This window comes from Gouania willdenowi, chromosome 12 (genome assembly GCF_900634775.1).
Source record: "Gouania willdenowi chromosome 12, fGouWil2.1, whole genome shotgun sequence".
In the NCBI taxonomy this organism is placed as follows: Eukaryota; Metazoa; Chordata; class Actinopteri; order Blenniiformes; family Gobiesocidae; genus Gouania; species Gouania willdenowi.
In genome coordinates, this window is record NC_041055.1 from 19,135,300 (window position 1) to 19,147,735 (window position 12,436).

The 12,436-nt window shown below is 38.5% G+C and overlaps 2 protein-coding genes across 3 annotated transcripts in view; one reads left to right on the plus strand and one right to left on the minus strand.

Annotated features, from left to right (window-relative positions):
• dbh (dopamine beta-hydroxylase (dopamine beta-monooxygenase)) overlaps positions 1-11,281 on the minus strand; it is a 28,540-nt gene extending 17,259 nt beyond the window's left edge. The window contains exons 1-2 of one of the 2 annotated variants that reach the window (XM_028463558.1): positions 11,241-11,281; positions 1,443-1,891 (exon numbers count right to left, since the gene is read on the minus strand). In XM_028463558.1, coding sequence (XP_028319359.1) covers positions 1,443-1,811 — 369 coding nt within the window. In that variant the 5' untranslated portion in view covers positions 1,812-1,891; positions 11,241-11,281. Of the gene's footprint in view, positions 1-1,442; positions 1,892-1,959; positions 2,049-11,240 lie in introns of those variants that run through there. The other variant, XM_028463556.1, reaches the window with a different exon arrangement.
• The window catches only part of fam163ba (family with sequence similarity 163 member B, genome duplicate a), a 33,986-nt gene continuing 29,770 nt past the window's right edge, over positions 8,221-12,436 (plus strand). Inside the window, exon 1 of the mRNA XM_028463559.1 lies at positions 8,221-8,998. The gene's annotated coding sequence lies outside the window, so the exon portion shown is untranslated. The remainder of the gene's footprint in view (positions 8,999-12,436) is intronic.

Sequence of the window (12,436 nt, forward strand, 5' to 3'; positions counted from 1 at the left end):
TTTCATCTAAAAGTCATTCTCTTCCACTACTGATGCCAATGTGGCCCAAAACACTGCCAAAGGGATATTTCTGGTATTTGTTGCCGGGGAACACCATAAACAAACTAGAACAAAAATGGTGTCAAGCAAATCACTGTCCTCCTCATCTGGCAAAGTAACACAAGAAATCAGAGGAATTCTGAATCCCACAATGCAACAAACAAACTTTTTCCGAAGTTCCGGTACTTTTCCCAGTCACATGATCATTTGTTAACGAACCCAGTGTTTGTGATAGAGTCAAAAGCAATCTTTAACCTCCCAAAGATCAATTTATATTCACAAAACTCAAAATAAAAAAATACATAAACCTTGAGTCTTTGAACCCATCACTGCATCATCAAGAAATGACCTGAATTCTGTATAGAATTATAGTGAAAAATGACACAAAATATACTGTATATACGGTATAATATAAAGTTTAAGGTGTATAAACACAACATTTTTGTGAGATTGGCAGAGGAGTAATATATGAAATATAAAAGGGTAAAAGGGTTTTTTCTTTCTTATTATGAATTTTATATTTTGATAAGCGCATTGAGATGACAGAGATGACGCTATACAAAAAAAGTTGAATTTAATCGAATTAAAAAATAACATAGCTAAAAATATTGTTTTTTTTGCTCAATTTGTTATTTCCATCTGGTATTTATCAAGATAATCCCATTGTTGTTCCATGGCAGCGAATAAAACAGATGAAAAACACAGATGTATGATGTTTTTTATATTTATTTTTATTTGTTGCCAATGTTAACCTTGAATACCTTTGCTTTTGTGGTCAATTCCAATTACTTATGGTCTTCTTCTCATTTACTGTCCTGCTTTAAGCTGTGACAGTAAAAAGTTACCATTCTTAGGGAAGTTGGCACAACTCAAGTTTTTACATTTTTAATAAGTCGATAATAACACCCTTTAATAATTTATGCTTACATTTAACACCAGATAAGAAGAAGATTATTAAAAGGGTTGGATAGCGATTTTACAAAGTAAGAGAAATATATTATTTGATTCCAGACGAAATGGTCGTGTTTTCGAAAAGATTGTTTCAGGCTAGAGACAATCCGTTTGTTTCACACATCCCAATTAGCACAGGCTTCATCTTTCATATGCTAATACCTGCTAATGATTCCCAGATGAACTTGAGATATTAGCTTAGTCTGAGTGATTTCCAATTAGCAGAAGGTGATAACATCCTCTGCGGTGATGAGATCACTCTCCAAAGCTTCACCAGTACTTCCAGTGAAAAAACACCAAACCCGTCCACACTTCCAGAGGCAGACGAGAACGCAAAAAAAGGTAGACGACCTTTCCTTTTAACTAATGACTCTACTTTTTATGAATTGACAGTTTTAAGTTTTTCTTAATTGCTTCCTGCACTCTCTTTGCATTTTTCACACATCTCTTACCCCAAAGAAGCTCTTAGTGCCAGAGTCCCACAGCACTACCAGGTCAGCATTGGTTAGCTCTCCACGGTCAGACATCCCCAACACTAAGCCATGTCTGAGCTCGGCCGCTTTCAGCTCCATGTAAATCTCCTGTTTGGCGTAGCTGATGTTCCAGGCCAGCTGCAGCTCCCCGCGCGGGTCAAGGGGAACCCGAAAAGGCATGGGCAGTGGCGGCAGAGAGCCGGATGGGTTCTTTTGGAGGTTCGGTACCTCGACGGCACTGTTGGGCGCTTGGTATGAAGCCACCAGTATGACCATCAGAGCAGCCAGTGCAGTGAAATACATGACCGTCATGTCCTGAAGGCGAAGGTTTTTGTTGAAGATCCTCATAGCTGCAGAGGACGGTGGATTCTTATGGTTTGGTCTTCTTTGTTCAAAGTAGATTTGGGTTTTCTGCTTGTAACAGCGACCTGAAAGAGTTGACTCAGATGTTAAATGTTATTATCTTTTTCCCCAATCGTTTATTTGCTGTCCTTACCATTAGTTCTGTCTCTCTTGAAGCTCCCGTGGGTATTGTCCCTTTCCTCTCAGCAATGGCTTTGTCTCTCTTGGTCTCTTCCACTTCCCTGGTTTTAAGAGTCTCCTCCCTTGTGAGTTGTCTGTTTTTATCCAGCCTAATGCTATTACATTTATTGCTGGAAATCGGATTGTATTTTTCAAGCCCTGGGGTCAACCATGATTCTGCACATCTGCCAGACCCTAATTGATCCAAACCCAACCATGGACATTATCAATGACAATTAGCTTCAATTAACCAAGCCTTATCACCTGACCAATCTAAGTCTGTTTTGCTTTGGTAAATGTGTTTAATGCGTGTTCTCGTGTATAGATAAAATGTACACCACGCCTCTTTTGTAAGGATTTGGATGAATGCGATGCAAAGATGATTTTAGGGGTAATGGTGACAACGAAGGCGTAAACAAGGTAATCAGGCTCTCGCCTCTGGCTTCAGAAGACCTAATCAAGCTGTCATTTATGGTTTAAAAGCTAAAGGATGTGCTTTAAAAGGTCAAAGAAGTCCCTGTGGGAAGCATTAGCCTTCCAGGTTAGCTGGATGGTGCAGCGGTATCATTCAGTTGTTATAATCTTAAGATACTAGGGGTGGGACAATATCTAAAGATTACAGGACGAGACAATAGGGGTGTGCCAAAATATTGATATGATAATATATCACAATGTTTCATCTTGCAATACGTTATCAATTCATTGACGCCAAATATTGATTTTTATTTACATACAAGACATGACGGAAACAATATATATATATATATATATACATGATACACAGAGATAATGCAGTACGTACACAGTACAATGTGACAATAGGTGAGGAGTGGATATTTACAAATGTACACTGTGTGTGTGTGTGTGTGTGTGTGTGTGTGTGTGTGTGTGTGTGTGTGTGTGTGTGTGTGTGTGTGTGTGTGTGTGTGTGTGTGTGTGTGTGTGTGTGTGTGTGTGTGTGTGTGTGTGTGTGTGTGTGTGTGTGTGTGTGTAGAGCCACTGTGTCGTATACACTTTGTTTTACTTGGCTGTCATTCATGTGAAATTGATTGACAATGTATTGTAAATGGATTCAGTGCAGTAGATAAATTCTGAATTTCTTCAGCGACACAGATATTGTCATGTATCGTGGATGAAATTTACCGCGATATATTGGTTATCGTCGCATCGCGATAATATTGTTATCGTGGGAAAATAATATTGTGATATATTGCATCGCAAGGTACCTGGCGATACCAAATTTTTCCAATTGACTACTCCTCTGTTAATGCTCGTTGAATCGGGCTGTAATTTGACATGGAAATTCTATGAACGGGTGTCGACAGTCTCTGGGAGACCTTTTTGAAAGGGAAGGAGACGGAGGCCCAACCCCTTTTCCAGTAATTTCCAAATTTATCGGAACATAGTCGTGTGATATTCAACATAGATTTTGATTTTTACATCGCACAATTTCACTTTTTTTACTCGGTGGAACCGAGTCGTTTCACTGAATTCTCGTGAACGTGGTACATGAAAATCATCAGAACTTGTTTTTTAAACCTCAAACTAATAGAATCTACACAGCCTGGATTTGAGATACAGATATGTTAATTTTTTTTAAACTATTAGCATGTCTACATTTTCTGGCAGCAATTGAGAGCTTTGGACATTGACTGTCTCCTATTGGAAAGACAAGCAGGTATGAAAAGGTATGCTTTTACCCCACCCCTGTGTCGCAATACCACTCGTTAAAATCAGCGACAGCACATTTGACGATTTGAGTTGCTTTGCCACAATGATGTTAAGGCCATGTTGTTTTAGTGCTGAATACTGCTGCACAGTTCTGACTTAACAGGGTACTTTCTCAAATGGATCTTTCTCTGATCATTGTTTGTGTCACCAGAAATGTGTCTGCTGCTGCATCTCCTCACCGCAGGAGGCGATTACGCTCATCTGCCTCATGCTTTAAGGACTGAGACTCTGTCTTTGAGTGAACATTTAGCAAACATGTACATGTAGACTTTTAATTACAAATTATGAAGATGGCAACATGATTGAAACTGGAAATGGAAAGAGGACCATTTGGTTTGTGTTTCTGTCAATACAATTTAAATCTTAATCAAAGCTGCTGTGCATCAGTGGTCGATGCCAGGCAATTTCAGGCAATTCTGAGCAAAAAGTGTTGAGCGTTGAATATGTTTTGAGAACAAATGCCGCGTTCATAGAGCAGAACAGAAAGACTGGGCTTGTGTTAATGGAATAAAAGCTGTGAGTACCACGGGCAAAATCTGAGCTCTGTGTGTCCGTCTGATGTTTCTGCTCATCACATGAGGCCCAGTTGTCTTCCACGTTGCTCTCCACATGTCTTTGTTCAATAACAGTTGCTTATATATTCGCTACAACTGTTCACTGCACCCTCTCCAAATGTCTATTTCATCTGCTGATCAATCCTCACTCTTTTAAATACCACTAGCTTCTTCCCTTTACATGCACACTTATATTTCATATCTTTCAAACTCAAATGAAATGAGATTTTTAATAATATACTTAGGTTTCTTTGGACCACACTACTCCAGTCCCAACTCTCTCCACCTTGGATATGCTTGTCCAAGATTTATATGTGATTTACATGCCAGTAGTAATGCTTAAAAGAGTTCATGGAGCACTTGGTTTGTAAGCAGATCTCTGATTGGCTGTTCAATAGTGTCACGCTAGCTAAGAGAAGGCGCGGAGGTCAAGTGTGGATTGAATTACAATATGCTCAAAGGTTATCATGGATTTTTGATCAAATGATGCCAAAAACCTTTACATACTGCAGCTTTAATACAGGAAAGAGGATATGTTTTTGTGTATTTTTCTGTCATTTTGTGTGTTTTTGTGTAGGTTATCTTGTGGATTTTAGAAACACATTTAATATTTTTCTTTATTTTTTGAAGTTGTATATATGAAATACTACAACAGTTATTGAAAGTGTGAAGCCCGAAAGCAGGGGAGCCATTTTACTGATTGAGTGTTTAATATCAATAATAATGATACTACTACTACTACTACTACTACTATTACCATTACTAATCATTTAAAACATTATTATTAATGCATTATTATTAAATGCCATACAATGACAAAAGCATTTTGAACAATGTGTTTCGTAAGCAGCGATTATTGCTGATTACTAGGGATGTAACGATTCACTCAACTCCCGATACGATTCGATTCACGATACTGGGTTCATGATACAATTCTCTCACAATTTATTTTACAAAATGGGACGGTATATAAATGACTGAAAAATATTCCTTTATTTTTTTTGGGAAAATACTATACTATTTTTCATTGTCAAAAGAATCCCTTGATAAACTATTCAAAACAATGCAATTTAACTAAAAATAAATCTTGAATGAAATAAATAAAGGAATAATACAAATGAAGAAGAAGCTTATTATTTAAATTCTGGTTCTATAGTAAACAATACAAAACTGCATAATAGTTATTTTTCTTTTTAAAAGTGCAACTGAAAATGTATTTTGTGCCTTAACAATTGGACTTAAAAAAAAAAAAAAAAGTTATTTTACTTTATTTAGGGCAGATATTTGTTTGAACCAGCAGAGGGCGCTGGTAACCCAGTGGTCGGTTGGCATGCAGATATTTTGCAGTGAAGAAGAGATGCTATGCTAGCAGACAGAGCTAATAGAAAAACGTGACTTTTACAGATATTCACGTAATATTACAGATATTCTTTCGGTGCTAAAGGGGTAATGAATAATTTATGAATATGTTTAAGAGTAGAAGGCGGCCAGAAAGAAAGTATTAGCAGATTTCGCTCGCCGCCAACACTTCTGGTTAAAAAAAGTACTGCGATTCGACTGTTATACCTATGAATCGATTTTTAACTGCCTTACGATTAATCGTTACATCCCTACTGATTACTCTAAATATTATTTTTGTACAACAAACAGAACTCAGTGTCCACTAGAGGAGCTGACTCTTGAAATATTGCATGTGTATGTACTCTCTCACACACGAATCAAAGCACACACATGCACACAGAGAGTGTGAGAGAAATGGAGGAATGGATAAAAGCAAAATTCAACTCAACATGACCAATAAAACCATCTCATTCGCTGCTGTTATAAATATTTGAACGGCGCAGACTTTCAAAGTGCACTAATCTCCCCTTCTGTGAGTTTGAATAATAAATGCAAGAAAAACTCACATGGCCGTCCTTAAAATTGCCTCAAACTTCCTCTTAATAGATCAGGATAGGAGATGCAAGGAGTCGTAGGCCAGGATTTGATAGTTAGAGAGGATGATGTGCAGAGAACTGTAAATGGAAAGGAGGAGAGGAAGAGCCCTGAATGTGAGGGCCGCCCAAAGGGGGAATTGAGACATGAAACTTGGGACAAATGGATTAGTGACAAGACAGAGAGAATGGTGATAGTCATACTCTATGTGGTGATACTCTATGACTGTGGTGTGGTCTGGTAACAGAGTCCAAATGAAACGACACGATGCAGCAGGAGAAACAGAGAGAGAGAACTGATCCCTCAGGGGACAGTTGTGCATGATGTCCTAATGAAGTTTAAAAATGCTTTTTGGCGAGGGGAGGGACGCTTTATCTCTTTACTTTGGTTGATCATTTAACAGAGGACATGCATTTATTGTGTAATATTTCTACATTTTACTTTTACATACAGAATTTGAGATTAAGAGGTTGTGGTTTGATCCTAGGGCTAGTTTTTGTTTGCCACAGAACCCTAAGTTGCTCCCAATGTTAGACTCATGCGTCTCATGGCAGCTTTAGTCAACAACTCCATAAACAAACCATACAGGCAAACATATAGATGGCCAATGTGTAGAAAACAGCCCCTAGACATTCTTTTATTTACACTGCCGATGCAAAACTGATCTTAATGTAGCCTAAGGACGCTTTACTACTGAAGGAGTTGCTCAGTTTCTCACTCTCAGCTTATTATAGAAGAACACCAATTGGTTCTAAACCTGGGTTCTATTGTTCTACTGTTTATTGACAATGTTGGAACATTTTTGTGTATTGCATTATGGGATGTGGAGTTGCATAGAAGTGTTTAACGTCATTCTTATATCACAAGAAATACTGGGAACAAACCAGAACAAAAATGGTGTCAAGCCAACCACTGTCTTCCTTGTCTGGTGAAGAAACACAAGAAATCACAGTAAGAATGAAATAAAAACACTTCTCTGCATCTGTTTACAGACTCCACATCTGTATTAAATATATAATAAAGATATTTTCCGCTGTCGTTTTGAAAAAGTTTCGAAAAATCAAAGAAAGATAATTGGAATGCAATCAAATATGTGACTCTAAAAATTGCATTGAAATACTTTTTTTTCTTAAATTGGAAAGGTTTTTTTTTTTCCACCAATGAAGTGTTATTAATTTTTTTTTTTAAATAATGTGTTTGAGTGAAGTCATCTTTTTTTTGTCAGTGAGCTATATTATGAGTATGACTTTTCTGTTTATATTATTCGTCCCAAAAAAATATTGCTTAAAAAAAAAAAAAAAAAAAAAAAATCAAGTGGTTCCCAACTATTTTGGATCGTGACCCAAATTTCTGGTGACCTCAAATACATGTTTTTCTTTCTAGAATGACTTTTTGATCACATTTCTTATACTGTGTTACAAATATTATATAGAGTAGATTATGATGCACCAGCTCAGATAATTCTATACTGCATGTTATTTAAGCTATTTGTATTTGAGAAAGTGTCGAAAGTATAGAATAGATTGCGTTATTTTAATTTGAAAAATAACTTATTTTTTTTTAATGTAAATTATTTTCTTATTTTATTTGATATTTTTAATCAGTTACTCGACATTTCAGGTAACCCCATTTAATTAGCAGGTGATCCCACGTGGGGCCACAACCTCAAGGTTAAAAAACCCCAGAAAAACCGAAAAAAAACCAACAAAAAAAAAAAATGGTGTAAGGATGCAAAAACATATTTGACATAAAAAAATGTGACACTTTTTTTGATTGAAAATGTGCCTTTTATTAATTAAAGTGAGGTTGTTTTTTAATAGATTTTTTTTTTTTACGTTATATTTGAAGCAACTTTAATTTTTTTTTTTTTTTTTTTATTATAATTGAATAATAAAAACACAAATCTGATCATTCCTTGTCCCCTGTGAGTATCAGCCATAGGCTCAGCCTGGCTGTTAGAGCGCCCTCTCCCAGTGCGATCACCCACTGGTGTTCATTCCTCTCCTGCGCGTGCACGCTCTAATCCACAGGAATCCACATTTAAAGTGAAATTTGCTTCAACTAAAGGACTGCCTCCTTTCTGTCGGACACACTGAAGCCTTTCCATTAAACGTCGACAGACGGGGAGCGCACACGCAGTAGTGCGCGCTGAGGAGAGAAGAGGAGAGGAGAGGAGAGGACAGCAGCATCCATAGAAGGACCAGGAGCATCTGCATCAGCCGCTGATACAGCGACCCTGTTTCAGAGAGCGGGGTGTGAATCGTCTCCTTCATGCGACTGCCGATGATGACGATGATGATATTTGCGTAGGAGTGTTCGATTTTTTGCGTCGGTTGGCCAGTCTGCCCAGTTCATACAACTCCAGGGAAGAAGCAGTGGATGGGAGCGTGAGACTGCAAATACAGTACATCAACAATTGTGGGCTTGAACTGCTGCATTTGGATCGCTTTGCCAAGAACAAAAAAAAACGATGTTTTCGATGCCAATATCTGAGTGGGTAGAAGAAAGGGAAAACAAACCCTGAGTGGACAGATAACAAAAAAAAATCTGCTGTTTTCTGTCTCTTCACTTAGTTTTTTCTCTGGATTTGGACTAAAAACCTGCATCCACTTCACGAGTTTTTAGTATTACAACTTTTACCCAAACTGGAACCATTTTTTCTTCTTCTTTTTTCTTTTTCTGGTGTCATTTAAAGACTGAAGTGGACCAAACTACACACGCAGGAGAGACCTGAGCTCCAAGGAAGCAACACTATCCTAGATGTGACCCTGTGAATTCCTCTTATCTCTTAAGGTAAATGCTGACAATCAAATCACAGACAGATAGACAGATAGACAGATAGATAGACAGATAGATAGATAGATAGATAGATAGATAGATAGACAGATAGACAGATAGACAGATAGACAGATAGATAGATATATGGATAGATATATGGATAGATAGATAGGGTTCTACTTCAGCACCACGGACAGACCCACACACTTATCAAATGCCTCATCTTTCCCTCCACCTTTTTTCATTTACAACATGACTTTTCCATTATAGTCCATACACTCACCCTCCACTACAATATACATGTAGGAGTGTGTTTCTTAATGCTTTCAGTGAGCTTTTGCACAGAGCAGAGGGTGCATAGGTTGAATCAACAGATAGAGAATAGATGTGCTGTATATTGATGCTGAAGGACAAGTGAGAGAGTCCCTTGTTTTTGCATGAAGCACTCACAGGTTTGGCTTACTGACCTGCTACATGCTGACAACACAGCATGGCCTGTGAGGAACAGCTACTGTCACCAACTGTTAGCCACGCTCACATCCAAACTGTTGGTTGCACATATTTGAAAACTGATCGGGGTTGAGTTAGAGGGGCATTGAGGAAATGCAATAGAACAGGCATCCTTAAAATGCAGGTGAAACATGATTTTATTCAATTTGTTTAAGGGACTGAATATCACATTCATCATCTTCATCGTTCAGTGTGAAATATAGCGCAAATGCTGTGGTTAAAGTAAAAGTATACAATTGAATGGTTGACAGCTAAGTACGCTGAACTATTCAATATCTATTTTTGTGATTATTCTGAGGAAAGGTGTGACAGCAGTTTTTGGAGTGAGACTGATAATTTTTTTGGTTTAAAAAAAATAAAGTTCAATTGAATTTAATTGGTTAGCGTAGCGGAACCGGTGACCCGATACCCCCCCCCCCACCCCACCACTTACGTTCCAGTATCAATATTGCAGTCTTGAGTGTTGGTTGATACCGATATGGATCTGATGCGAGATCAGCATGACTCATACATACTTTTATCACGTATTCTGTAATGTGGAATGATGGACAAAGCTTGATCCAACCCCAACCAGTCGAAGCAGGTGGCTGCCACCTCTGATCCCAGTTCTGCTGGAGATTTGTTCCCGCTAAGAGGGAGTTTTTTTTTCTCCCGACTGTTACTGATGCTCGCTCATGTGGTTTTGTTGGGGTTTTTTTTCTCTGAAGAAATGTACATTTTGATAGCGCTTCGAGACGACTATTGTTGTAACTTGCGCTACGTCAATAACGTTGAATTGATCAAGTGATATTACTCAAAGTGAGAACAATACAGCAAAAGCAGATTTGAGGAAAAACTGACCCCATGTATTATCACCCAATGTGTTCCATAACGTTTTAACCTTAAAGATATGAATATTCTACAACTGAAAAAAATAAATGAACAATAACTCAGAAAACCCTATAATATAACCTCAATAAATCCACTCAAAACAACAGAAATTATATAGGCCAATATAACCCAATATTTGGTTGTTTGTTGATATTAAACCAATATCCGATAGCCATATTGGACCAGTACAACCTACGTTAGCACTTTGGCATTAACGCAAGTAAGCCTGGGTGCTGACAGTGTGAGAGCTTCAGTGTCGGTGTCATGGGAGGGGCATTTTCAGGTCGTTCTAACCAAGGAAAGGAAAAGAGATTTTCTAGAAGATTGTCGTTCACAAAGGTGAGAAATGTAAAAAGCTCACAGAACGCCGTAAAAAGTAGATATTAAATCTACGTCTAGGGTTGGGAGGAGCAGAGTCTGCTAATGCCTGTGTCTGTAGCAACTTTGTTTTTGTGGCTGTACCTTTACCTTCTTTCTTTCACCCCTGCACACTATGCACAGTAAAAGCTGAACACCCAAATGCTATTCCACTAGATGTCATAAAGTTCTATTCAGTAGCAGAATGTACTGTATGTATGTGACAAACAAACCTCGTGTATCCTTGACCATCAGGCTAACGTTGTTGTTAAGATGTAGCCGTTACTGCTAGTTGCTAGCATCTTCAAACTGCACTACCTGATTCTTGAACCATGACAGAGGGGCATGGCTGAATTCAAATAGTAAATCCCGTCCCCTCACTCTGATAATCCCTCCCAGTCTCCTCCTCTCACGGAAGTGCACGAAATCGCGCATGAGAGCTGAACGTGCACTACCGGTAAAACACGTCGCCACTCAAAAGGATGCACACAAAATATAGGAAAATGGAACATTAGATTACCTGTCTAGAAGGAAAACAGCCACTTGCGCGTCCAAAGTTAGTCCAACACTGAAAACAAGTTTGCACCGTGCATGCGCTTGACTATATATCGCGGCAGCCAATGAGGAGGCTCCTTCATGGGCTCTGCTCACCCCTCCTTTCTCTAAAACCTGTGATTGGAGCTGGAGGGGGTGACCGCCAAGATTTTGTCTTCCGGGGTTTTATGAACTAAAATACTTAATTATAAGTCACAGACAGCACGCAAACGTATGTTTTTTTTTCAGAAATGATTACTTTTATGACATACTATATGATGCTAATAAGAATCTTTTTTTAAATAACGAAAATAATTTCAGTACCCCGGCTTTAGCACAGACCAAACGATAATCATCGTGGAGCCGTTTGGTACCAAGGTTGTGTATTCACCCGCTCACACAAAAGTTATATTCCTCCATACTTTTATAGGCTTTCATCTGCTGTTTAGTGCAGTGTTTTTAGATGGAAAACATATGTATATATAGAATAACTCCAGGAATAAACAAAAATGTGTGCCCCCTCACTGTCTTCTTAATGCCCCCCATTGAATTTTGTCTGGCGCCGACTCTGGAGAGCTTGCATGTTCTCCTTGTGATTGTGTCCGTTCTGTCTTGGTAATCTGGGTAAATGTGAGGATCATTGTCTGTAGATGTGTCTTGTGATTGTCTCTGTTGCTTCCAACTCTACAAGATAAGAGATTAGTGAGTAAATAAGAAGAAGTTACACCAAAATGTGCTTCTGTTGTGAGTGTCTGAAAACTTCATTGTGAACGTTAACAGACCCAATATTTTAGGCTCAACTTGTTGAGTTATGTTTACATGTTAAACTTCATGCTTTATCTAAGTATTATTGTTTGTATGTTCTATGTGTTGATTTTGGTGTTACCTAGAATGTACCGACTTGTAATATTTATAACCTATGAGCCTCTGTGCTTTAGGGCTACCGTGGCTCAGGTGGTAGAGGGTCGTCTTCTGATCGAGAGGTTGGGGGTTCGATCCCAGTACCTGACTATGTGTCGAAGTGTCCTTGGGCAAGACACTGAACCCTAAGTTGCTCCCAGTGGTCGACTAGCGCCTTGCATGGCAGTCCTGTCCCATTGGTGTGTGAATGTGAGAGTGATTGGGTGAATGAGCTGATGTGTAAAGCGCTTTGAGACTGCTTCAGTGTGGTGATAAAGCGCT